The sequence below is a fragment of the Herpailurus yagouaroundi genome, unplaced genomic scaffold, assembly GCF_014898765.1.
Source record: "Herpailurus yagouaroundi ecotype Mexico unplaced genomic scaffold, PumYag 184, whole genome shotgun sequence".
Classification (NCBI taxonomy): Eukaryota; Metazoa; Chordata; class Mammalia; order Carnivora; family Felidae; genus Herpailurus; species Herpailurus yagouaroundi.
This window is the reverse complement of record NW_024412415.1, coordinates 16072760-16098134: the sequence shown is the minus strand read 5'-3', so window position 1 is coordinate 16098134 and position 25375 is coordinate 16072760. Positions and strand designations below refer to the sequence as shown.

The window sequence follows — 25375 nt, the reverse complement described above, 5'->3', positions numbered from 1 at the left end:
GTGAACATGGTCTAATTTTTAGTCCTCATAAACAAAGCAGCTCATATACACTACATTGTCCAAAGACACTCTGGTGGTTCAGGAAATGGACCTGAGCAAGCCAGCTTCATTTCAATGCAAATAAATGCCCACTCTGGTCCTCCAAGGCCTCTACAGCCCTAGAATGAGATGGGCCAATAGGTCAAAGCTGAGGACCTACTCCCTGTAGATGTTAGATCTATACGGAGGAGGCACAGAAGAGCTTTGGTAAGCAGAAATAGGCAAACAAATCATTAGGGATGCCCAGTGAACGTCCCACTGAAATACAACTTTTGATTTCTTTCCTCTTGTGTATGGCTTCCTTTTGTTTTGTATCTTAGCTCTCTGGAGAAGGCATATACTAGGTCTCTGTCTCTATATAATTTTAATAGTATTTTTGCTTTTTTTCAGATGTCACAAAAGAAAAGTTTTATTTGGACCTAGTTAAAAGTCTTTATATGTTCTATGCATCTAAACACCCTGGAGGAAAAAAAATTAGTGTGATTAAATTAATCTCAGAGGGAAATTTAATTTGTTCTCCTGGTAATTGTCCAAAATTAGTTCTTTGTAGACAAATTACTATTCATAGGCCTTTTACTAGTTCTACAACAGTCTTGCAGAAGCTGGAACACTACATTAAATTCTGAGGGTAGAAAAGAAAACAAGGTTTATGATACTTCCAGGCAGATTTGCTCTGGGGGGAGACTGAAGCCTGAAAGCTTGCCTAGCCACTGTCTATGTTTGTGAAGTCTAGAGGGGAAATGGAGCTCCCTAGACAAGCCTGATGATGCTGTCCCTGAGTTGAAGGGACTGAGAGTAACTGCTCTAGGTGGTTGAATTCATGTGCACCTTCCACTGTCTCAGTTTTGAGAGGTTCTTTTCTTTACCAAAGAATATCATAGGAAGGTTAGTGGATTTATTAATCAAGAGGGAGTCCAGATACTGCTTGTTTCTGACTAATTTCCCAGGAAAAACATCCCATTTGGGAGAACACATGACTCTACAAAAGAGCTTTTATGGGCAGCCCTTGTAATTGCTCTAGGCCTCAGTTTCTTCTTCTGTAAAATGGTGCTGAAGTCGCAACAGCTCATTAAATTTTTTGGAGATTATCTGAGATGATGTATGTACAGTGCTTGGCACAGTGCTTAGCCTGTGTAGGGAGACACTACATGTTAGCTGGTGTCCTTGCATGAAACAGAGACATCATTACACACAAAGTCATACTTTCTTCATTTTGCATCCACTTCTTGGTGACACATGGGCCACACTCATTTTCCCTGATTATAACAGTGTTTAGTCTAACAGTTTTCAAACTTTTTGAGCATGTTCCCTACTTATAAAAATAAGACCGTCCTGTGCCTATTGATAGATGAATGGATAAAGATGATGAAATACTAGTCAGCCTTCAAAAAGAATGAGGTCTTGCCATTTGCAACAACATGGATGGACCTAGAGGGTATTATTATATTAAGTCAGATAAGTCAGAAGAAGACAAATAAAACTCAGACGTGGAATGTAAAAAACAAAACAAATGAACAAACAACAACCAGCACCAGACTTCTAAATACAGAGAACAAGCTGGTGGTTGCCAGATGGGAGGGTAATGGTAGGATGGTGGAAATAGGTAAAGAGGATTAAGAAGTACAAACTTTAAGTTATAAAATAAGTAAGTTGCAGAGATACAGCATTTGGGAATATAGGTAATAATACTGTAATAACGTTGTATGATTACACTTATTCATGGCGAACATTGAGTAATGTATGGGATTGTCAAATCACTATGTTGTACACCTGAACTAATTTAACATTGTGTGTCAACTATACTTTATTAAAAAAAAGTAGATCCAAATATGTTGCCCAGATCAAATACCTAGCTAGAAAAAAAGAAAACCTTCCCAATATACGTATATTTACCTTGTGTTTGTATGTATATATCCATATATACTTACATTACATATATATATATACAGACATATATATATACACATTACATTATATATATATAAATGTAAGTATGTATGTTTGTGTATATAAAGAGTTAAGATGATCTGTACATTAAACATTAATAACCGCAACTTTAAATTTCTTTGTTAAAACATACACAGAAGTTACTATTTTTTTTAATAGCCTGAAGGACTGTTGGGTGTCCCTTGGAGGACAGATGCCACAGTGGTCTCATCAGATAGGATAATCCTGAAGTTGCCTTAACCTGAAATGTCAAATGTGCAGGCTTCCTAAGGGAGTCTTGGTAGGCAAGGTGTTCCTGTATTGTTATTCACTTCATAGCATTGATCATTTTCTTTAACTGTGTCATCAGTGTACAAGTTTGTCTGTGTATTCCTGCCTGTCTTCCCATGACTAGAATGCAAACTTCCTCTGGGAAGGTTGGGACTTTGTCTATTCATATCTGCAGTCCTGGCTCAATGACAGTGCCTGTCACATGAAAGGGCCCTTGGTCGTATGAATGAAGGAATGCTGGGGACAATGTGCCCTCACCACCAATACCTTATTCCTATTGGGGATCCCAGGCTCGGAGGAACGTTATGAAGATGGTGGTGGTGGTGATGACAGTGCGGTTTATTGATGGCTGTCTGTAAGGCGTCTTCTGTGGCTTGACCCGCAGTCAGCAGTGTTCACAGAGGAGCACTATCATCTTGTCCTGCCTCCCAACCTTGAGGGCGATACACTGCTCACTGGGCACCGTTTGACTAACACTGAGGAGTTGTGGTTCTGCCTGGGGTCGGTGAGGCGCCACACACCCCATCTCCAGGCTTATGTGCCCCGCGTGTGAGTTCTTTTGGGACCTTTGCATAACCAAGGGTGTGTCACATATTTCCTGAGTGGTGCAAATGTGTTTAGGCCACTTCCTTTTTTATGCAAGTGTCCTGTGTACGCCATCACATTTTGGGTTTTATTTTATGGTTTAGAGATAATTTCTCTTTAAGAGTCAGGACTGTTTCTCCTTCTGAAGTGAATATTGTACCATCTTTCTCTGCCTCCTCTTATGGCAAGAATGTTAGGCTCTTTCCCCCCCTCAAACTCCCTGACTGTTACTTTTTACAGCTGTCACGACATAACAATGTTTCATCAAATGTGGGAAGATCTGAGAGGGCTGAAACTGTGGTGCTCATTGCGAAAGCTCCTGGGGTTTGGCCTGTGGGATCACAGACGCAGGCAACGTCCTGGGACAACCACCAGATGCATTTTGGCTTGGCCTTCTGTGACTCATTCCTTAAGGCAAATATAGAGATGAAAGTACACTATTATATAAAAATGTAAACTGATCTTGTATATATTATTAATGTTCTTAACTGGTATTTGGTTGATTGGGCATAAAAGAGAAATTAAGTCAAAGTGACTTAGATAATAAAATAAGTGAATAGATAAAAAACTGAGAAGTCCTGAAATAGGGCAAGCTAGCCTCAGGAGAGGCTTGGTCTAGTTTCTTTCTCTGCATTTCTTGGCCCTGAATCTTCAGTGTAGATTTTATTTCTGGCAGCCTCCCCACTCAGGGTCCCAAGATGCTGTCAGTGATTCTTAGGGCTCTTTGCTTCCAGGTTGGAATTTAGTAGGAAAGAGAAAGCCAACAATTCTAGCAAATTCCCAGAATTGACATGGTTCACGTGCTAATCCCTGAACTGAAGATTGTAATTAGGAAGATGGGCCATGTATTTGGTTTAAGCTATTCTGGGTTTGACCCTGGAGTTATCGATGAGAATTGAATCTATCCTGACCACAAGACTAAGAAATTTGCAGCACTGTTAGCTCAGGGGAAGGGAAAAATAGTCAAATGTCTGTTACACCTAGCATTAAAATAAGACTGGATTTGTAGCACTAAGTTTGTTTTTTGATATTTGATTTTTATGGCTGATGTGTCCCACATTCCCCAAATATTAGGCTTAGTTTCCATTTCTGGTTGTGGTGTCCATAAGTGTTTCTGGCTTTCTGCCTTTTGGGCATATGGTGACTTGTTCTGATCAATGAGTTTGAGCCTTTGGGATGAAGCATAAATTTATAGGTAAGAAACCCTTCAGAGCATTCTCTTTCCCTCTGGGACTGTAATTGCAAGTGTCTGAGATGGTGGCTGGTCCGTTGTGAGTAACTATGATGAAACGGTCTCCCTGCTGGCTCATGTTGAATAAGTAGCACGAGCAAGAAATAAACCTTTATTATTTTAAGCCATGAAGACCCTGGAGTTGTTTGTTACTATGGTATTGAATTTCCTAAAACCATTTGGATTATTTAGGGACCCTTCACAGAAATCTTATATTTGTATAATTCTTTCAAAGTAAAACTCAAAAATGCTTTCACATCTATGATCTCATTTAATCTCCACAATAGTCCTATAAATATGTAGGTGAGAAATATTATTAGCTCCATATTTCCAGTGGAAGAATTTAAGTAAACTCCCCAAATGCTCTGTTTACTAATTTAGCAGTGTTTGTTATTTTCTATTTGCTTTGTTTTCTTAAGCAATACGATTACGCAATAAAATCTCATTATAAAAAATAATGCCTCTCATTTTGCTAATATTGAGTTTGATGTTCCACCTCTGAAGAATTTATCATTTTTACTTTACTTTTTCCTGTACCAAATAGTTAATGTGAAAATGTAAAGAACTTTGGCCAATGCTGCTTCTGTCAGAAAGCTGAACAAAAAGAGTGGTTATTTATACTATTTACTTGCATTGAACTTTGTCAGGGACCAAGAGAATCACTCTTGAGGGGGTCTGAAAGAGAACATGGGAAACTGTAATCATACATCAGGCAATAGATAACCAGAGCTCCTACAGCAGGGGTTGACTCAAGAGGAAAAGGTAGATATACAGTGTTATTTTCCTTGGTAAGAAAGTGGCAGCAGACCAGAAATTCAGAGTGGAGGCGAGAGCAGGGGATGATTGATCTGAAAGCAGAAGAGAGATCTGCTTTGCCCTGAATTGGGGAAGTACACTGCTGAGGAGTGGGCTCTGGAAGCAGAGTACCTGGGTTCAAATCCTGGTTCCATCACTTATCTGTTATATAACCTTGCTTATACATATTACTTAATCTCTCCAAGCCTGGAATTCCTCTTCTATAGAGTAAGGATAATAGTACCTATTGCATAAAGGTATTGTGAAGATAAAATAAGCTGTAAAATTTAAAGTTTTTAGAATAGTATACATAGGAAGAGCTTGATAAATACCAGCTGCTCTTTTATATTATTATTATTCATTGTCAACCTTTTTTGTCACCCTCTGTTTTAAGCCACCCATCATCTCTCACCTGGACTAATTAAAAAACCTTCTCATGGTCTTCTCTCATCTATTCTTGTGTCATTTCCAACTTGTTCTCCACTCTAGCTACTGTGATCTTTTAAAATTAGAAGTTCTTCAGGTTACTCCTTTGTTTAAAGCCATTCAGTAGTTCCCTCTTCACTTAAAATTTTAGTCTTTATGATAAACACCAAATTCTTAGTATGTATTTCAGGGAACTTCTCTCTCTAGCCTCAGTTTGTGCTGACCTCTTTAGTACAGCCTCATAGTCCCCTTTTTAGACCCCCAAGTGAGCCATCTTTTGCCTACTTCAGGGCCTTTGTGTTAATATATTTTAGAGGAGCGATGTTTTTTTTCCCCCTCATCCTGATGTTGTCTTCCTGGTGGAGGGATCTCTACTGTGGCAACACTTTTCTCTCCACCCCTTTACTCACTCTATGGTGGAGTTACTTATTCAATGTGTCAATCTTGCAGGGTTCTCTGGGCCTTCCCAGCTTAGCTCTGTCCTCTTCCTCTTGGAAGCAAGCTTCCTATAGAGAACTGATGTTCTCTGATATTCCTCTAGGGGTAGAACCTTTCCCACTACATGGGAGGCCTCCTGTGGTCCAGGATTGCCTATGACATCTTGGGGTCAATTAACTAGCCCACCTGGTTAACAAACTAAACCCATGACTTCCATCCTGGTTTCAACCGGCACTAAAGATTCTATATGGATTCTCCAGATGTATTCCTTTTTTTCTTGTTTTCCTCTTCTTCCTCCTTGCTTCTGTATTGGGATGTTTCTAGTGGTCCATGGTGGAAAAGTCGTGCTAAGAGGATAGAGGTAAAGATCTTCTGTGCTATATAATGGCATGAATTGTAGTAAAGTTTGACTGTAAGCCAATAGGTTGATCAGTGAAGTGACTGAATATTTAAGGTCTTATCAATACCTACATCCTTGGACAAGCAGTAGAAATAGAACCACTTTTTCCCTTTTGATTGAAAAAGAAAGGTAAATGTGTCCAGAGATCCTCCAGGAGGGGGAGCACTCGTTCTTTGTTCCCCATCATAGCTGTGAGGGTTTGCATCATCTGTGGCTAAGTCACAACAGAGCCAGAAGAACAACACAATCATCGCCATATGTCAAGTTAAACAAATAGAAGAGAATCGTCACAGTCCCCATTTGGCATTATCACTTTATCCCACACAATTGTCTTTTTACCTATGTGGAATTCAGTTTTGTAGATTTTCTTTATAATTCCTGTCATGGTTTTGAGCTTCCCAGCAGATGTTCCATCTGTCCTTTTACAAGATACAGACTTAACCTCATTTTAGTTTCAACTTAGAAGAAAATATAAAACAGTTAAGTATATGTGATTTTTTTTTTTGTTAACTGCTTTTTCTCCTTAGCTTTCCTCCTCCCTATTCTTTTCTCCAAGTCCCTTCCTCAGAAACCTGTTACGTGATTAGTAGCTCTCACAGCCTTTCTTCCAGCCCACACCTTGAGTTGACAGCTCACTGCAAAATAGTCATCATCAGCTTACAGAAGAGTTTGCAGGACATGACTGTGCATCAGACCAACTAAGCTGGGAATTCTCCGCTTGGCACCTCTCTTACTCTCCCACAGCTTCTTGCACAGAGCTAGACACACTGATTCCTGATAAATTTGAAAAATGGCTATTTAACAGGGGACCATATTTTCTTTAAACAGGTAGCAGCGATTACTAGGAGCCAGTGTAGTTTGGCTTAAAACCAGTCACACAGGCTGAGTTTTAAAATACAAGTGGATGAAAAAGCTTATTTTTTTAATTAAAAATATTTTTCTGTGTCTGTGGGGTTTTTTTTTGTTTTTTGGGGGGAGTCTTTAGTCTTGTCCTTTATAATGTGTTAGTCTAGGGGTATCTGGGTGGCTCAGTCAGTTGAACCTCTGACTTTGGCTCAGGTCATGATCTCATGGTTCATGGGTTCGAGCCCCGTGTTGGACTCTGTGCTGACAGGTCAGAGCCTGGAGCCTGCTTCCGATTCTGTGTCTCCTCCTCTCTTTGCCCCTTCCATGCTCATTTTCTGTCTCTCTCTGTCTCTTAATAATAAATAAGTGTTAAAAAATTATAGTGTATTAGTCCATACAGCTTTGGAAGAATAGCTAAAAATTGAAATTGTTTTAATTCTTTTTAATGTTTATTTATTTTTGAGAGAGAGATGGAGACAGACTGTAAAGTGGGGGAGGAGCAGAGAGAGAGAGAGAGGGAGACACAGAATCCAAAGCAGGCCTTAGTCTCTAAGCTGGCAGCACAGAGCCCGATGTGGGGTTTGAACTCACGAAGAGCAAGATCATGACCTGAGCAAAGTTGGCTGCTTAACTGACTGAGCCACCCAGGTGCCCCTGAAATTTTTTGATGACACAAAGCTAGGAGGAATATTTAATAGTTTGATAGTATATTTAAAATTATTTTTTTCATTAGATTAGTATAATAGGAATATATCAAAGATGTCAATATATGAGAATATCAATGGTAAATGTTTAGGAAGGGAGTATCTGATTTCATAGTCATGAATGAAGAAATGATCTACATATTTTAGTTCATCAAAACTCAATGAATAAACAGCTACAACTGCCAAAATGCTGATGAAATTTTAAGGCATGTTAATACGATATTCCAGAACACAGAACATCAAAGTTTCTACTGTACTTGGATTGGTTGTGTTTGGTTTTGGGCGACATGTTTTAAGAGAGATGCAGAGAGGCTGGGATAGATCTAGAAGAAACTGATCAGGAAGAGATGCCGATAAAATAAGTCATGGAATGGCTGAGGGGTTTGAGAATGTCTGGATCAGAGTAAAGATGATTTGGGGAATCCTAGGAGTGGTCTTCAAATATTTGAAGGTTTCCAACATTTAAAGGGCTTAGACTTTGTCTGGGGGACCTGGGGGATGGAATTTGGCACATGGTAAAAAGTTACGGAGAGGCAGATTTGGGTTTCTCATAATAAAGACCTTTCTATCAATTCCAGTTCTGAAATAGAAAGAGGCTGTTTTGTGAGGTGGTCAGTTTTCCATCACAGAAGACTTTTAAAGACCTGACTAGGATTCCCCTTGTCAGAATTATCTAAAGCATGGGAAGGTGGACCAGATGATCTCTAAAGTTTATTCAGACTTCACGGCTCTAAGTACAAGCTCAGTGTTGCATACAGTAGGTGCTCAAGAAATATTTGCCAAACAAATGAATACATAAGAGTAAAAAATTTCAGAGGCAGACTCGTACTTGATACATTTTTAAGTCATGGTTTATTTTATGGCATTGGACAGTAATTTCAACTATATCAGGAGAGTATCATTTTGGGAAAAATGAACACCTTGGGCCACATAGAACTTAAAATTTTCTCGGTGATTTATGTGTCTTATTCTGGCATAATTCATGTTCATCCTTGTAAGTTTTAGAGCTATTTCTGATAAATGAGCAATGCCTTGCCCCTTTCTAACATGATGCTATTTTTTTTTTTCAGGATAATTGTATCCACACATCCAAGTACAACATTCTTACCTTTTTGCCAATTAATTTATTTGAACAGTTCCAAAGAGTGGCAAATGCCTATTTCCTTTTCCTTCTGATTTTACAGGTAATGTTTAGGTTGTATTTCTTAATCGTCAGTTTGTTAGGAGTATTCATATAATTTGAAAAAATTAATTCACTTAGCTAAATGTTCATGATTAGGTAAAACCCTTCTTATCAGATTTTGAATGTTATTATTGCTGTTTCTCTTTACAAATGTGGGAGAGTCAGGAATGGGTAAAAACTAGTACATTCATCATGTTAAACACTGAGGTCATTTTAGAATGCAGCCTTGCACTTTATTTGAACCACACCAGAGCCTAATAATTACTGTTCATAGCCTTCCTCCTTTCTTTATCTCCCTCTTGTGTTGACAGTATGGGTGTTATCAGAGTTGAGGCAGTCTAGCTGAGTAGTAGTCAGTGGAAGCTAACTGGGAAAATTTCATTTGCATCTAAGAACAATAACCTATTTGTGTGTGTGTGTGTGTGTGTGTGTGTGTGTGTGTGCGCGTGTGTATGTGTAAAATATGTTATATCTTGTCTCACTGTAGAGTGACTATTTTTTGCAATTTTGAGAGGTTAATTGGTAGTTAATAAACTTTCTTTTTCCTCTCAGCTGACTAAAACTTGGGCTTAAAGAAAATTTTAACTTTTACTGATATTTTAGCAAAGAAAAGAAGGCATAAATCAAACAATGCACAAACATATAAACAGTTCATGATAGCCAGTTATTTACCTAGTATTTAGAGTAATTTAACCAGACCAAAGTGGTACATTCAGAATGTGCTGGGCTCTGTGTTAATTTTAGGAGGTAAAAAGATGGGTTAGATGTGTGGTGCAGTCAAGATTAATAACTTTGAGTACTATTTTTACTTAATCGAATAACTATATTAAGGACCTTTGGCTGTAAGTGGCAGAAACCTAAATTTGTTTAAGCAAAATAGGAATATATTTAGGAATATTTCTCATTTTGTGTACGACTGGATACATGGGCAGACTATTTCAATAGGATGTGACTGTTCTTAAAAAAAAATTTTTTTTAATGTTTATTTAATTTTGAGAGAGAGATTGAAAGAGCGTGAGCACACAAGTTGGGGAGTAGAGAGAGAGGGAGACACAAAATCCAAAGCAGGTTCCAGGTTCTGGGCTGTCAGCACAGAACCCAATGCAGGCTCCAACTCACAAACTGAGAGATCATGACCTGAGCCTGAGGTCAGCTGCTTAACTGACTGAGCAACCCAGGTGCCCCAAGATGTGACTTTTCTTTCCTCCATGTTGGCTTTACTTTCAGGCAGGCCCTCTCTACCAGGTGGTCTCTGAAAGCTTTAGACTTTTATTCTCCTGGCTCTAACTCCAACGTGAAAGAGAGATAGGGAGACAGAGAGAGAAAGAGAATGAATCATTTTTTTTTTGGTTGTTTCAGCAAATCTTGGGATTAGCTCTCACTGGACTATGCTGAGTTACATCGCTATCCATAAATAAATCATGGCGGCTTAAGAATTTGTAGCAAAGGTTGACTTGCTCTAGATCACATGCCAAAATGTGGAGCCAGAATGGAATGAGTCTGCCAACATTGTATGGACTGAAAGTGGAAGAGGGGGAGTGAGATAATTCCCTAAGGTGTACTTGAGAAGAACTGAATGCTGAATAGGTACAACAAAACAAAACAACAACAAAAACTCCAGAGTGAATGTATACCTTACAGTTTACTGAAAAGACTTTGGAATCCAAGATTTCTTTTGTTGCCCCCTATGAATTTGCTTTTGATTTCTTTATATAACTCTTTACATCATTCCAGACTTTTGAGCTCATTGCTGTAATGGCTTTCTTATGTATAGTCAAAGGCTCTTGCTCACAGAATTTTATGTCTGGAAGGAGCCTTTGGGATGATTTAGTCCAGCCTTCTTTTTTTTTGATCAAGAAATGAGACCCAGAAAGGTTAAGTGATGTGTAAAACTTTTACAATGAATCAGTGATAGAATTAGGACTACAATCTAGCTTTTCTGCCACTCAGGCTGATGTTTTTATTGGTATCACAGAGGCTTTTGAGTTTTTTTTTTCCTTTTTAAAAAATTTTATGTGGAAGCTATTGTATAAAATTGATTTAATTTAGAGCTGTTTTTGTTAGGGCCTGATCTCCATACAATGACCATATCCACTCTTTTCCTATCTTATGACTCTTAAGCACTTCCATACTGAACCCCATTTGAAAACTCTCTTTCTAGGAGAGTCATGTGAACTGTCACTATGTCTCTGTCATGTGGGTGGCTTTGGAAGTATAGGTACAAGGCTTTGGAGGCCAATAGATGAAAGTTCAAATTTTAGCAGTGTATGTTCTTGGCCCAGTTGGGTGACCTCTCAGATACTTATTTATAAGATGGGAAAATGATACTTAGGACTGCTGCATTTCCTGACTCTAGGGAATTATTCACAATGTATTCTATGTTGTACCCTGGAGGTGCTATTTACATGGAATACAAATTCTGTGGGTATGTGCAAAACAACTCTGGTACATAATCTAACTCAATGAACTTTTCTGAATGTCAAATGACATAATTTATGAAAAGTACTTGCTTGGTGCAGGGTAGATGGCTCAAAGAATCTCTTTTGGAATTGGTGAGAAGTTAGTAAAAACTTGTTAAAAGTTGAGATGAGAAGCTGAGAATAGAGAAGTGACATTTGTCATACTGGGGAAAGATCATTATCTGAAGGATTTCAAGAAGCTTACTTCTCAACTTGCTATAAAAATTTTATTTTTTGTCAAGTAGTCTGAAAATTCATTCAGTGATACTTCCGTGTGTCTTATAAGTTAATGAAAGTACTTAAATTATTGAAAGTTATTCTACATTTGTACAAATAACTGAGTATAATCTTACTACTTTCTGTGTGTCAGATATAATGACAAAATTTGGAAGATGTATTTTCTAACTTAAAAGCCCTAAACTATTTGAAATGTTTGTTTCAGCTGATTCCAGAAATCTCTTCCTTGACCTGGTTTACCACCATGGTGCCTTTGGTCCTGGTGATAACTATGACAGCTGTCAAAGATGCCACAGATGACTATGTGAGTATTTACTTTTGAGCATTCTTGAGTTCTCAATTTCAATTGTGACCTCCCAGAAATAAAAAATAGAGATCTATTTGAAATTTTTGAATGGAGCTCTTCTGCTTAATATTACATAAAACTCTTTTGCTATTTGTTCAGTGACTAATACAGATGTCATAGAACCAGAGCCTGTTTAAGTTAAAAGCAAGAGGACTTGAAAAATTAGACTTACTCCCTCATTTTACAGATGAGGAAACCAAGTTTCTAAGCAACCAGTGATATGTTAATGATCAGACAGGCAATTAATGGTAAGATCAGAATTAGAACACAAACCTCCTTCTACCCAGTGAAGTATTATTTATCTTATATGTCTTTCTCTAAGTTTTGAGAATTGGTAGATATTTGGTGCTCTCACATCCTCTGCTCATTATACCAGGAGTTGCAAAATCAAATCACTTCAAAAGTCAGGCAACTAATGTAAATAGTGAAATATAAAGCAGTAGAGACTTTTGAAGTCTGCATAAGCCAAGGGAGGTCATTCAAATTCAAAGATTTAAAAACAGTCTCAAGGAAGCCAAATGTCTAAATTTAGAGAAGTTATATTCTCACCCTTGGTGATTGTATGTGCGCTAGCCTTAATAATTGTCTATATGCCAATGACTTACATATTTTTATTCCTAGTTTAGGCCTCTCCTGTGAAGTCATACCCATATTTCCTGTTGTCTATTTTTAACTTATATATGTCTTTAAAGTGAGTGTCTTGTAGATAGCATATAGTTAGGTAATGATTTTTTATGCAATCTGAAAATCTCTTAATTGGAATGTTTAACCCATTTATATTTAATGTGATTAGACTTAAATCTATTATCTTGCTACTGTTTTCTGTATGCCTCATTGATTCTTTGTTCCATTTTTCCTCTTTTATATTATTTTTGTGATTTCTTCTTATCTTTATTATTAGCTTTATAGGCTTATATGGTGGTTGTTCTAGGGTTTAACTTATAGTCTACCTGGGGCAGTGTGGCTTTTGAACCCTTATTCATACCACTGTGTGCTAAGGGGTGTGTCTTTGTATACCATGTATCTGTACGATATATAAGATATGACTCTCTCTTTCTTTTTTTTTTTTAAGAATTATTTATTTGTTTTTGAGAGAGAGAGAGAAAGGGCATGAGCAGGGGAGGGGCAGAGAGAGGGAGAGAGAGAGAATCCCAAGCAGGTTCTACATGTGCTTAATTGACTGAGCCACCCAGGCAACCCTGACTCTCTTCATTTTTAGTGAAGTGCCTCATGTATTTCATTGTTAACATTGTGACTGTAACCTTTGAGGCAGGATTTTTAACTAACACACAGGACCTGTTCATACTAATGAATCATGTCACTTAAAAGTGGTCAGCTTGAAATTTATTCATTCCTATAAGGTTGCCATTGTTCAAAGTACTTTGAAGCTCATTGTAAAGAATTGTCTTCATGGCCAGTGTACAAGGTACAGAAGAAAGCCAATCTCATGATTTTGTGTTCACCCAGCTTTGGAAACAAATGCTATCTCTCAAGCCCCTAGAAAACGTATTCACCCTACCTGCTTTCTAAGAGAAGCTTTTATATATTTCCAAACATAAAGCATCCCTTCATGTCTTTAAATAGCTTCATCTTCAAAGAATAGAGGACATTCTAAAGAATGGACTGTAATCTCCAAGAAATTCTAGGAGAGGAAATTTTAACCATGATTTGAGTAATGGCAACTTTGGAGTAAATGTGTGTCTTCTCCACAATAGCTGATCTTTCTGGGAAATAATATTTATTTATATGCTTAAGTGTCTACATATTGGGGTAAATGTCTTATTCATTATAGTCACATTTCATAGAAGAATAAAACGGTAGAGTAGAAAGAACATGGGCTTTAAAGAAAGAATCCTTACCTTGTTACCTACTGTAACTGTAACTTACTGTTCTAACAGTATGAAATGAGGGAAACCACTTCTCTGGACCCTTCCTTGTCTGTATAATGTTGTTAATGATACCAGAACTGTTGGAATGACAATATGAGATGCTATGTATAAAGCATGTGGCACAGAGCCTGTCTTGCAGTGGGGATACAATCAGTGCTAGTACTCTGCTCCCTTCCTGTCCTGGGCAATTCCCCTTTAAGCCTTTCTACTACCATTTCTAGTCCTACCAGACTCCATTTGTTCCAATACCAAGACTTCTTGGCAAAACCTGAGCTGAAGTGAGAGTGACTTATTTTAAGGCCCAGGGAATAGGCTCCTCAGCTTGTAGGGGGGTGAACTGTTTGGCCCTCTTCTGTGATTCCCAACTAGTCAATTTTGGGGATTGTTTTCAGGTTTGATACAGATGTGACTAAATTCTAAGTCTCCTTTTGTCTTTATTGCAGTTAATGCTTGAATATGCTTTTATTTTTGTGATGATATGTGTGGGTCCAATAACCAGATATATTTATCAGTCAGGGTCTTGACAGAAAAGAGACGTCACCCTGAAATGAGAAAGATTGGAGAAAGATTAATAATGAAGGCACTATTTACAAAAGGGCAAAAGAAAAGTGGTCAAAGAAAAGTACATAGTGTAGCAATATGGATGGCAATACTACTTCTTGGTCTGAAGGGGCAATGGGAGGAAGCGATTACCTGTATCTGAGGGCTGCTCATGGCACCTGGGGCTCTCTGTAACTCAGCTTGAATGAGGCCAGGCAGAAAAATACCCCATTTCACTCTCCTCTGGCTACTCTGATCTTCTGCCACCTTTGGCCAAACCCAACCAGGAGCCAGAGGGTAAGGATCTTATGGGTCAGCTTCCCATGACAGAGGGCAGAATGGAGAAGGATGGGGTGTGAATACAGAGGAGCAAACAGAATATCCAGCACCCACATCAAATGATATACTCAGAAAAAATAATATTTCTGCTGGTGAGAAATTTGCATGCCAATGATGGGTTGATTTAATTTACTCTTCTATTGATTTTGTAAATTTTTTCATGTTAACAAATGTTAAATATCTTGTTTTTCCTGATAATATACATTAACTTACACCTGGAAATCAGTGTAATTGCATGCACTGGGCATGGCAGAATAGATTGGGATGGGTTTGGGAAAGATCTTGAAAAAGAGAAGGGATGGTTGGAGCATTTTAGATGTTGTGATATTGGTACAATGTTTTGAATTTTTTAAATGAAAACACTAATTTTGATGATAGTCTTATCTGAATGACTGCTAATTTATGAGTTTAGTAGAGGGTTCATAATATTTGGACTCTTCTAAGCAATGTAAGATGTTTACATTACTAGAATATACAATAAGAAATAGTATCACTTGGGCATAAAAAACAAATCCATACCAAATGTTGTTCAGTATTGTATTTTGAGTTTTGTTTTAAATGCTCAGTATTTCATAATATTACTGTTAGCAATTAGAATTTCTGGAGAATAAGAATACATGTTATTACAAGTAATTTCTTGGCTTCAAAGATATCCATAAAACAGAATGACTGATGTTCCAATAAAGTATTGAGCACATATGTAAGAAAAATGGAAGCCTCTATTCCTTATTGAGGACTTCAAAATGTATAGTTTTCTAGAACCATGTGGCAGAGTAAAGGGAATACTGTCTTCTTAGAAGCACCTAAAAATGTGTGGGAATTAGAAGAGCATGTGGCTACACTTGTTGCATTAGTAGCATCCAGAGTAAGGGTTAGTGAGAAGGGTATTGATTAAGATTTAGAACACATGGAGCTGGGTTCATGGTAAGTATAAACTGGCTAATTTTGGATCAATGGTGAAATTGTCCAAACAGATGAACTCAAAAGTATTTTCAGTGTTCCTATTTGTGCTGACAAAGCATGATTTAATATATTTTTTTCACAAATATTTTGACTTTCAGTTTCGCCATAAGAGTGATAATCAAGTGAATAATCGGCTATCTGAAGTGCTCATCGACAGCAAGTAAGAAAGACATTTTTGGGCTATTTTTAAGATTTTGGGGACCATAAAATGATCTTGACAATTGGTGGTTTTCTCTTTTAATTAAGTATATGTTACTTTTCCCTTTCAATTTGTTAAAAACTGCAGTGTAAGTCCATTTTATCTTCATGGCTTATTTTAATGTTCAGCTGGTGCTTGTGCTACCTACTCAACATCCAATCCCTATGGAGTTTGTTTTGTGGACACAGGCAAATCATTATCACTTTTCATCTCTGGATCTAATACTGCTTAGACTTGACACTTCTGTAAAGTCTTGTATGTCATAGACGTTTTATAAGGATTTGAATTATTTAATTTGGTAATTTCTGGGGAATATTGCTAGAAAGACTTTGACTCATTACTGTATTAAATGAATCTTGGATTTACTTGATAGTTAAATTTAGTATGGAATATTCACCATAACAGATTTTTTATTCCTTTTAAATTGATGAATACTTATGGGAATGGTTCTTGGATTTGAAATGCTTTAAAACATGTATTTACACACTAATAACAGCAAAAACACCTCCATAAAACTTAGCAAAATTTCAAACCTTCATTGCATGGTTTATTACTCTTTGTCCCTTTTTTTGCTAATAATAACATGTGACAAAGGAAACTGGCTATGATATACTTCGTTCTGGTAGTCAGTCACATCTCCCAGTGCTTTTGAATCATTTGGATACTGTGAGGAAAGTTTTTTTAAAGGAATATCATAAAATGAAGTAATCATATGAGATGGGAAATTCCAAGAAATGATAAAGATACCAAGAGGGACTAGGTATAATCTAGACAATAATTGGTAGGATTGAAGTAATTAATCTCCATAACTAAATTATTGACTGATCACTAATAACATAATGAATACATATAGTTTTTTCTGTATTTGCTTGTTTTAGAAAATAGTGTTAATGTACAATGAAGGAAAAGGATCTTAATATAAAATTATAGTGGTTAGAGACAGAGCCTCTGAAGGGGTGATTCTGGTGGGACACAGATAAGCCATAAAGATGCCTGGAACCATGTGGTTCATTTCCAATGTTAGCAGGTTTTGGATTGTTGCCACTGGAGCATGGTGTTTAAAAGCATGAGTTTTGCACTCTGAGAGACATTAAATATGAGTTTAGTACTGACCCTAAACAATTCTGTGGTCTACAGCAAATTCTTAAGAGGTGGTGAATCTTTTTTTTTTTTTTTTAATATATGAAATTTATTGTCAAGAGGTGGTGAATCTTTGTAAGCTAATGCAATATGTGGCTTTGAGCCACTGTTGCATATCTTGACTTTCTCAAGCCTTGCAGTTCTGACTGGATATTAGATCTGACAATATGATATAACTAATTCCCCAAGGAACATTTGATAACAAATCTTACTCCTTTGAAGTATCACCTCATATAAAGTATGTTTAAAATGTACAATTACATAATTAATTTGAAATAATGGCCCTAGCATATCTTTAATGTCCCCCCAAGTTACCAGTTAAATCTTGTGGCAGTACCTTGGGGCATTAATTAGAGGCCAAGGGATTTATCTAGGAACTTAGATATTCAGACACTCGATGATTGTATGTCTCCCACACATGCTATCTATCATTATCATTATTGTTAGAAGTAGTATTAGTGTTACTTTCTTGTTGTTTCATTTAGCTTTCTGTTGATTCCTCATGAAGTAACATCTCTTTGTAGTTCAATATGGTGTGATGTTTTAGTATGTATTGTTGCTGATCATGTAAAATTGACAGGAGAAGCATATATCATTGAGTATGGAGTGTTCCTTAAGATTCAGTAAAAAATCAGGCCAGATTTTCCATTTAGAAGATGGCCCTTTACCATGAAATCCTCTAGGGCAGGGGTCATCTCTTGATCACATCTGTGTCCCTTGAGCCTAGCACAATGTATATGGAATTTTCAAACTGAGTGGTAACAAGTATTCTTGCTGAGAGAGCAGTATGCCAGAGTAGCTTGATCTATCTAATGTTGCTCAGTTGCATCACTGGCCAATTCCAGTGGCTGGGGTGGTGGTCTTTGTACAATATGCTCACGCTACAGAAACTGGCTTTCCATTTTTTGGATTTTGAAAAGTTGGAAAGATCAAATGGGCTCAGATCTGAGACAGTCAAGCTTCAAGTCGTCCCTTGAAGCTGGTGGTTGTAGAGGATACTGTTGGGGCTCTGCACAGACCCTCACTGTCTTCTGTACTCATCCCCAGCTTCTATTTGCATTGCTTGTAAGCACTTGCACCTGCTGTTTTCTTCCAGAGCACTGCCCTTGAACTGCTGGAGTCAGTGACTGGTGGGTGAAGGAGTGTGAAAGAGCAGCACCCCTGCCTCAATTAGACAAGCTCTGAGGTTAATTTGTACTCTCAACCACTCCTTTAGATCAGACAGAGGATGGGACTTGGCATGCAGTCACACCCTGTGTGTTTTTTTTCCCTTTCCCTGTGTTGTGTCTCCTGTCCCTTACCAGTTTCTCCTGGAAGTACTTTCCTAATGAGACACTTGCATGTGAATCCTTATCTCAGGATCTGCTTCCAGGGAACCTGATGTGAGACAGTAGTTAATGCATACTAGATCCCATTGCAGGGTTAATGGAAAATGTTAAGAAAGTGCTTTTGGGTCTATTCTTGGCACCTGTGGGTTGTGATCCAGTAATAAAGTAAGATGCCTGGAGGGGATCAGGGGAGTACAAGTGTTGCTGGAGGTGAGTGTCAGAGTGGGGTGTATGCCAGGTCCATGTGGCTACCTTTGTGTGCTGCTGGTAGAAGGTCTGGAACTACTGTACCGTTTGCTGATGGCATGGATGAATACCAATAGCTATCTTCGTGTTTCTCCAGAGAAGGTTTCAAGCGGTGCTAAAATCTTTAACCACTGTAGAAGCAACTGGGCAGGTGAGGGGCAATGATAGGTCTTGGACTTGTGGTCTTTGCACTAGGGCAGGAGCCATCATTGGCTTGTCTTGGAAAGAGGGGAGGCATGGTTAGCCTCAGGCTGGAGATTTTTAAGGGGAAGGAGGTGGGAAGAAAGCACTAGTCAGGAAACCGGGATTCATGTGTGAGTTTGAGCAATTAATTTTCCTTCTGGGCTTCTTTCTGCTGTTCTCAGAAGTGAGGAAGTTGGGCAGGTACATTCAGATTCAATATGTATTTATTGAACAACTACCCTGTGTGAGCTCCAGTGCTTACAAGTTTAACCTTCATAAAAAAACCCAAAGTGTGGGTAACAGTGCTCCATTTTAGAGATGAAGTGATTAACCCTGAGAGGGAGTGACTTGTCCAGGGTCCCATGGCAAGTGAGAGCCTAAATTAGACTTCTACTCATTCATGAAGAGGTATGTAAGTGTGGACTTTGTGGTATGATCCTGTCTTCACTATTTATTTTGTATTTGAAGGGCTTTGTATACAATTACAGGAATATAACATAGTTACACAATATATATGTAGTTTATCTGTATGTAATATACATTTGTATTATATACATTATTCCTCTAACATTGTTAGGATTGTGTGAGCTGTAATGCTAAGCACTGTAAACCTGGGTCACAAAATAAATAGAGCAATAAAACCCTTTCTTTTATAAACTTCCTTTTCAATTTCACTTTTTTTTATGTTGTTACTCATATTCTTTTTAAATCAGGACCAATCTTCTGTATCTGCAATCTCTTATAATATGTAAAGTGCTTAAGAAATACATGTTGTATTAGCCTTTGACAAAATTTGCTGACTTTGGTTTTAAAACTAAGTAGGGGTGGCATGATTCCATATTGTAGAAATGATTGTGATTGCTAAATATAAGTGCACATTTTTGCCTCAAGCCATGAAATACAGTAGCCCTCCTTTCTCTGCACTTGGACTTTCCATGGTTTTGGTTACCCATGCTCAACTATGGTCTGGAAGCAGGTGACCTAACTTCTGACATATCACTAGAAGGTCAGTAGTAGCCTAGTGCTACATTGCAGTGCCTGCATTATTCACCTTACTTCATCTCATCATGTGGGCATTTTGTCATGTCACATCATCACAAGAAGAAGGGTGAGTGTGGTATAATAGGATATTTTGAGAGAGAGAGATCACATTCACATAACTTTAAGTATATTGTTAGAATTGTTCTATTTTATTACTAGTTAATGCTATTAATCTCTTACTGTGTCTAATTTGTAAATTAAACTTTATCATAGGTTTGTGTGTATAGGAAAAAATATAGAATAGGGTTCGGTGCTATCTGCAGTTTGAAGCATCCACTAGGGGTCTTGGAATGTGTCCCCTGCAGATAAGGGGGGACTCCTGTACCATTTGCTGATGGTATGTATGAATACCAATAGCTATCTTAGTGTTTCTTGAGACGGTGCCTCAAATTATGCTAATATCCTTGACTACTGTGGGAGCAACTGGCAAGCAAGGGGCAATGAGAGGGAGTGTGATAGTCCCTGCAGAGGTTATCCTATTTGATGCCCCTCAACCTGGGCTGCACATTGCATCAGTGCCCCAGCAACTCCAGAGTAATGAAATAAGGGTCTTGGAGATGATACCCTGGTGTTTTATAAGTTTCCGTGATGATTCTATGCAGATAGAGTTGAGAACTTCTAATCAAATCCATTGCTATGTCCATATATGACTCTCTATGTCTATATTTGTCTAATTTGAAAAGACATCCAAGGAAGGGAATTCCATTAATTTTGAAAATGGTAAGCATGGTTTTTCCACATAATAAATATCCTTACAAAGAAATATTGTAAATGATTCTTGACAGAATATAAAATTCTGTAATGCTTATTTATGTGTTTTGTCCTCTCTGTGGAATCATTGTATTACTTTCACATCTTTAGGCAACTTCCAATTTTTGTAGTTCTGTCCCATCAGTGTTTCTAGTCATAGGGATTTTGGACAAGGTGAAGAGTATACAGATTGACTGCTACTCAGTTAGGCAGCCACTAGCCACATGTGGCTACTGAACACTGGCAGTGTGGCAGGTGCAAATAAGATGTGCTGGTAAGGATCAAGTATATACCAGATTTTGAAGACTTAGTACCAAAAAGGGAATGTAAGATGCATCATTAATAATTTTTTTACATCGGGGGGCGGTACCTGAGGGGGCTCAGTCACTTAAGTGTCCGACTTCAACTCAGGTCATGATCTCACAGTTCGTGAGTTTGAGCTCTGCACTGGGCTCTGCACTGACAGTGTGGCGTCTGCTTGGGATTCTCTCTCTCTCTCCGCCACTCCCCCACTCGCTCATCCACTTTTTTTTCTCTCTGAAAGTAAATAAATAAACTTAAAAAATAATGTTTATATTGGTTCCATTTTGAAATATTTTCTATATATTGGTTAAATAAAATATATTATTAAAATGAAATTTACCTATTTTTTAAATGTGTCAATTTTCTTTCATTTTTTATTTTAATTCCAATGTAGTTAACAGTGTTATATTAATTTCAGGTGTATAATACACTGATTCAACACTGCCATACAACAACCAGTGTTCATCAAGATGAGGGTACTCTTAATCTCCTTCATCTATTTTACCTATCCTGTCATTGACCTCCCCCCTGGGTAGTTCCCCATCTGTTTGTTCTCTGCAGTTAAGAGTCTATTTTCCTTTTTTCTTTCTTTCTTCTTCTTCTTCTTTTTTTTTGGTTCCTTTGTCTCTTTCTTGGTTCGTTTGTTTTGTTGCTTAAATTCCACATATGAGTGAAGTAATGTGGTATTTGTCTTTCTCTTATGGCTTATTTCAGTTAGCAGTATACTCTAGATCCATCTATGGTGTTGCAAGTGGCAAGATTTCATTCTTTTTTTTATGGCTGTGTAATATGCCATTGTATATATCGACATATATATATATTCTTCTTTATCCATTCATGTATTGATGAACACTTGGGCTCTTCCATAATTTGGCTATTGTAAATAATGCTACAGTAAACATAAGGGTACATATACCCCTTTGAACTAACTGTTTTTGTATTCTTTGGGTAAATACTCAATAGTGTGATTACTGGATTGTAGGCTAGTTCTATTTTTAATTTAAAAATTTTTTAACTGTTTACTTATTTTTGAGAGTGTCAGCAGGGGAGGGGCAGAGAGAGAGGAGACGCAGAATCTGAAGCAGGCTCCAGGCTCTGAGCCTTTAGCCCAGCGCCCAACACAGGGCTTGAACCCACAAACCACAAGATCATAACCTGAGCCGAAGTAAGACGCTTAACTGACTGAGCCATCTAGGCACCCCTATTTTTAATTTTTTGAGGAGCCTCTGTATTGTCTTCCACAGTGGTTACACCAGTTTGCATTCTCACCAACAGTGCAGGAGGGTTCCTTTTCCTCCACATCCTCTCCAACACTCGTTGTTTCTTGTGTTTTTGATTTTAGCCATTAAGACAGGTATGAGGTGATATTTCATTGTGGTTTTGATTAGCATTTCACTGATGATGAGTGATGTTGAACATCTTTTCATGTGTCTGTTGGCCATCTTAATGTCTTCTTTGGAGAAGTGTCTGCATGTGTCTTCTGCCCATTTTTGATTGGATTATTTGTGTGTGTGTGTGTGTGTGTGTGTGTGTGTGTGTAGTTGTATAAGTTCTTCATATATTTTGGATAGTAACCTTTTATCTGACATATCATTTGCAAATATTTTCTCTCATTCAGTAGGCTGTCTTTCAGTTTTGTTGATTCTTTGCTTTGCTGCGCAGAAGCTTTTTATTTTGATGTACTCCAAATAGTTAAATTTTGCTTTTGTTTCCCTTGCTTCAGGATACATATGTAGAAAAATGTTTTTATGCTGATGCCGGAGAAATTACTGCTTGTGCTCTCTTCTAGGATTTTTATGATTTCAGGCCTCGCTCTTTGGTACTTCATCCATTTTGAGTTTATTTTGGTGAATGGTATCAGAAAATGGGTCAGTTTCATTCTTTTGCATGTAGCTGTCCAGTTTTCCCATTACCATTTGTTGAAGAGACTGTCTTTTTCCCATTGCATACTCTGGCCCCCTTTGTTAATTAATTGAACATAAAATTGGGGGTTTGGGCCTCTGTTCTGTTCCATTGATCTATATGTCTATTTTTGTGCCAATACCATACTATTTTGATTACAAGAGCTTTGTAAGATGACTTGAAATCTGGGATTGTGATACCTCCAGTTTTATTTTTCTTTTTCAAGATTGCTTTGGCTATGGGGGTCTTTTGTGGTTCCATACAAATTTTTGGATTGTTTGTTCTAGTTCTGTGGAAAATGCTGTTGGTATTTTGATAAGGATTGCATTAAATCTGTAGATTGTTTGGGGTAGTATAGACATTTTAACATTATTTGTTCTTCCAGCCCATGAGAATATAATGTCTTTCCATTTGTTTGTGTCCTCTTCAATTTCTTTCATCAGTGTTTTATACTTTTCAGAGTACGGGTCTTTCACTTCCTAGGTATTTTATTATTTTGGTGTCATTTTAAATGGGGCTGTTTTCTTAATTTCTCTTTATGCTGCTTCATTATTAGTGTATTACAATGCAACAGATTTCTGTAAAGTGATTTTGTATCCTGTGACGCTACTGAATTCATTTATCGGTTCTACTAGTTTTCTGGTGGAATCTTTACGGTTTTCTACCTAAGGTATCAGATACCTGTAAATATCAAGTACCTGCAAATAGTGGAAGTTGTGTTTCTCTGCTACCATTTCAGATTCCTTTTATTCATTTTTTTGTTGTCAGACTGCTATGGCTAGGGTTTGCAGTACTATGTGGAATAAAAATGGTGAGAATGGACATCCTTGTCTTGTTCCTGACCTTAGGAGGAAAGCTCTCAGTTTAAACATTTTTTGAATGTGGCTACTAGAAACTTAAAATTACTTACATGGCTCACATTTTTGGCTGGTATTCTATTTCTACTGGATGACATTGCTCTATACAACACGTTTAGGTATGTGTGAGAGAACTGAGCAGAGAAGAAAATGAAGTCTGTGCTACAAGCCTAGTCTCCTGATTCTCAGGCCCAGATTTTCTGTGCAATCTTCCAGGGTGCCAGCATTGTTGTTTGTGTCACTATAAACAAATAGGGTCAGTGTCATTTTTGTTAATATTTAATTTCCCTGACATCTTCTGAACTTACACTTGTGCATTAGAGCAATGTGAGTTCAGGTGCTGCAATGCAATTACCTTTGAGTCTGGATGTTTCCTTGACACCACTAGATTTTAAATGGCTTCTGACCATCAACTTTCTGTATAACACGTTTCATTTATACTTTCCTGAGCATCAATAAATATTGCTTAAATCTATCAAGCTCTTTTATGGAACCATTCCCATCAACCTTATTCATCTTTTTTCTTATTTTTGGAAACTTTTTTGAATTGATCCCTTTTCCATAAGACTGAGTTTTTGTAATATATTTATAAAACTCACAAAAGATGATTATATGAACACATTATTTCCTATGTGAGGTAATGAGAACTTGAAGCACTCTTACTCAGTTCACTGATGACAACCTTTATCAGAGAATCCTGGATTTAAGTGTGAGTAAGACTAGGTTGAGCATACTGACTGAACCCTGGGAGGTTTCAGTTCCATCAAACATGATGGTTTCCTGAGTCAAACCATCACCACCTAAGTTCTAAGTTTATTTCTTATTAGTCACAGCACAGCATGAAAAAACCCCACAAAATATTCTGCTTTAAAAAATGTATTAGTGACATATGTAAATCCGCAAACAGCAATAATTTAAAACAGTTTAAGTTTTATATTACAATTGCTAGCTATATAGCACTCATATATTATATGTATGCATCAGTTCTGAACTACAGAGCTCCTAGAGGGAAATTCAGAAGTGTGGCTAGTAGATCCTTCAGGAAGCTCTGAAGGAACTCTTCCCATCTTCCTTGTCCTGCCAGATTAAACGTATATGGACATATGGTCAAAAAAAATATATCATTTGCTGCTGAATTCTTGGGAAAAAACTTAGGAGAGGGAGACTTCGTGTATGGTATTCCCCTCTGCTAGATTTGATTCCAAATGTCAGTCTTGGGTAAAAGTGGATTATTGTTCTTACTAAATATGCTTTCTTTCTCTCCTTGAGCACCTGCAACAAAAAATACCAAAGATTGTTGAATTTAATGAGCCTGAAGCTGACACATACTTAGCTTGTCTGTGTGTTTCTTGTAAGTCGGGGAGTAGGAGTACTTGAGGGCCTGGGGTTCTGTTGATCACGTGGAAGCACCAGTACCTGCACTGAGTTACCTCCTCTTTATCTGGATTAATAGGCTTACAATCAGAGTGGAGACTTTTGTGGTTAAATGCAGGCAGAATACAAACTCTGAGTTTATCTCCACCTCATCCATATAATTTATATGTTATGGTGGTACCATTGGGTCTATGGGACAGCTATTTAGGGTGTATATGAAGAGACCCACATATTTAAGAGGAAAATTTGAGGTGAAAATCTTGATTCTTTTTTCTTTTTATTATTTTTTTAATATGAAATTTATTGTTAAATTGGTTTCCATACAACACCCAGTGCTCATCCCAACAGGTCCCCTCCTCAATACCTATCACCCACTCTCCCCTCCCTCCCACCTCCCATCAACCCTTAGTTTATT

The 25375-nt window shown here is 37.6% G+C and overlaps 1 protein-coding gene across 5 annotated transcripts in view; it reads left to right on the top strand.

The window, feature by feature from the left end:
- The window catches only part of ATP8B4 (ATPase phospholipid transporting 8B4 (putative)), a 257973-nt gene that overhangs the window by 68548 nt on the left and 164050 nt on the right, over positions 1 to 25375 (top strand). For all 5 annotated transcript variants that reach the window (XM_040492661.1, XM_040492662.1, XM_040492659.1 and 2 more), the window contains exons 4-6: positions 8752 to 8865; positions 11766 to 11864; positions 15736 to 15797. In XM_040492661.1, coding sequence (XP_040348595.1) covers positions 8752 to 8865; positions 11766 to 11864; positions 15736 to 15797 — 275 coding nt within the window. The remainder of the gene's footprint in view (positions 1 to 8751; positions 8866 to 11765; positions 11865 to 15735; positions 15798 to 25375) is intronic.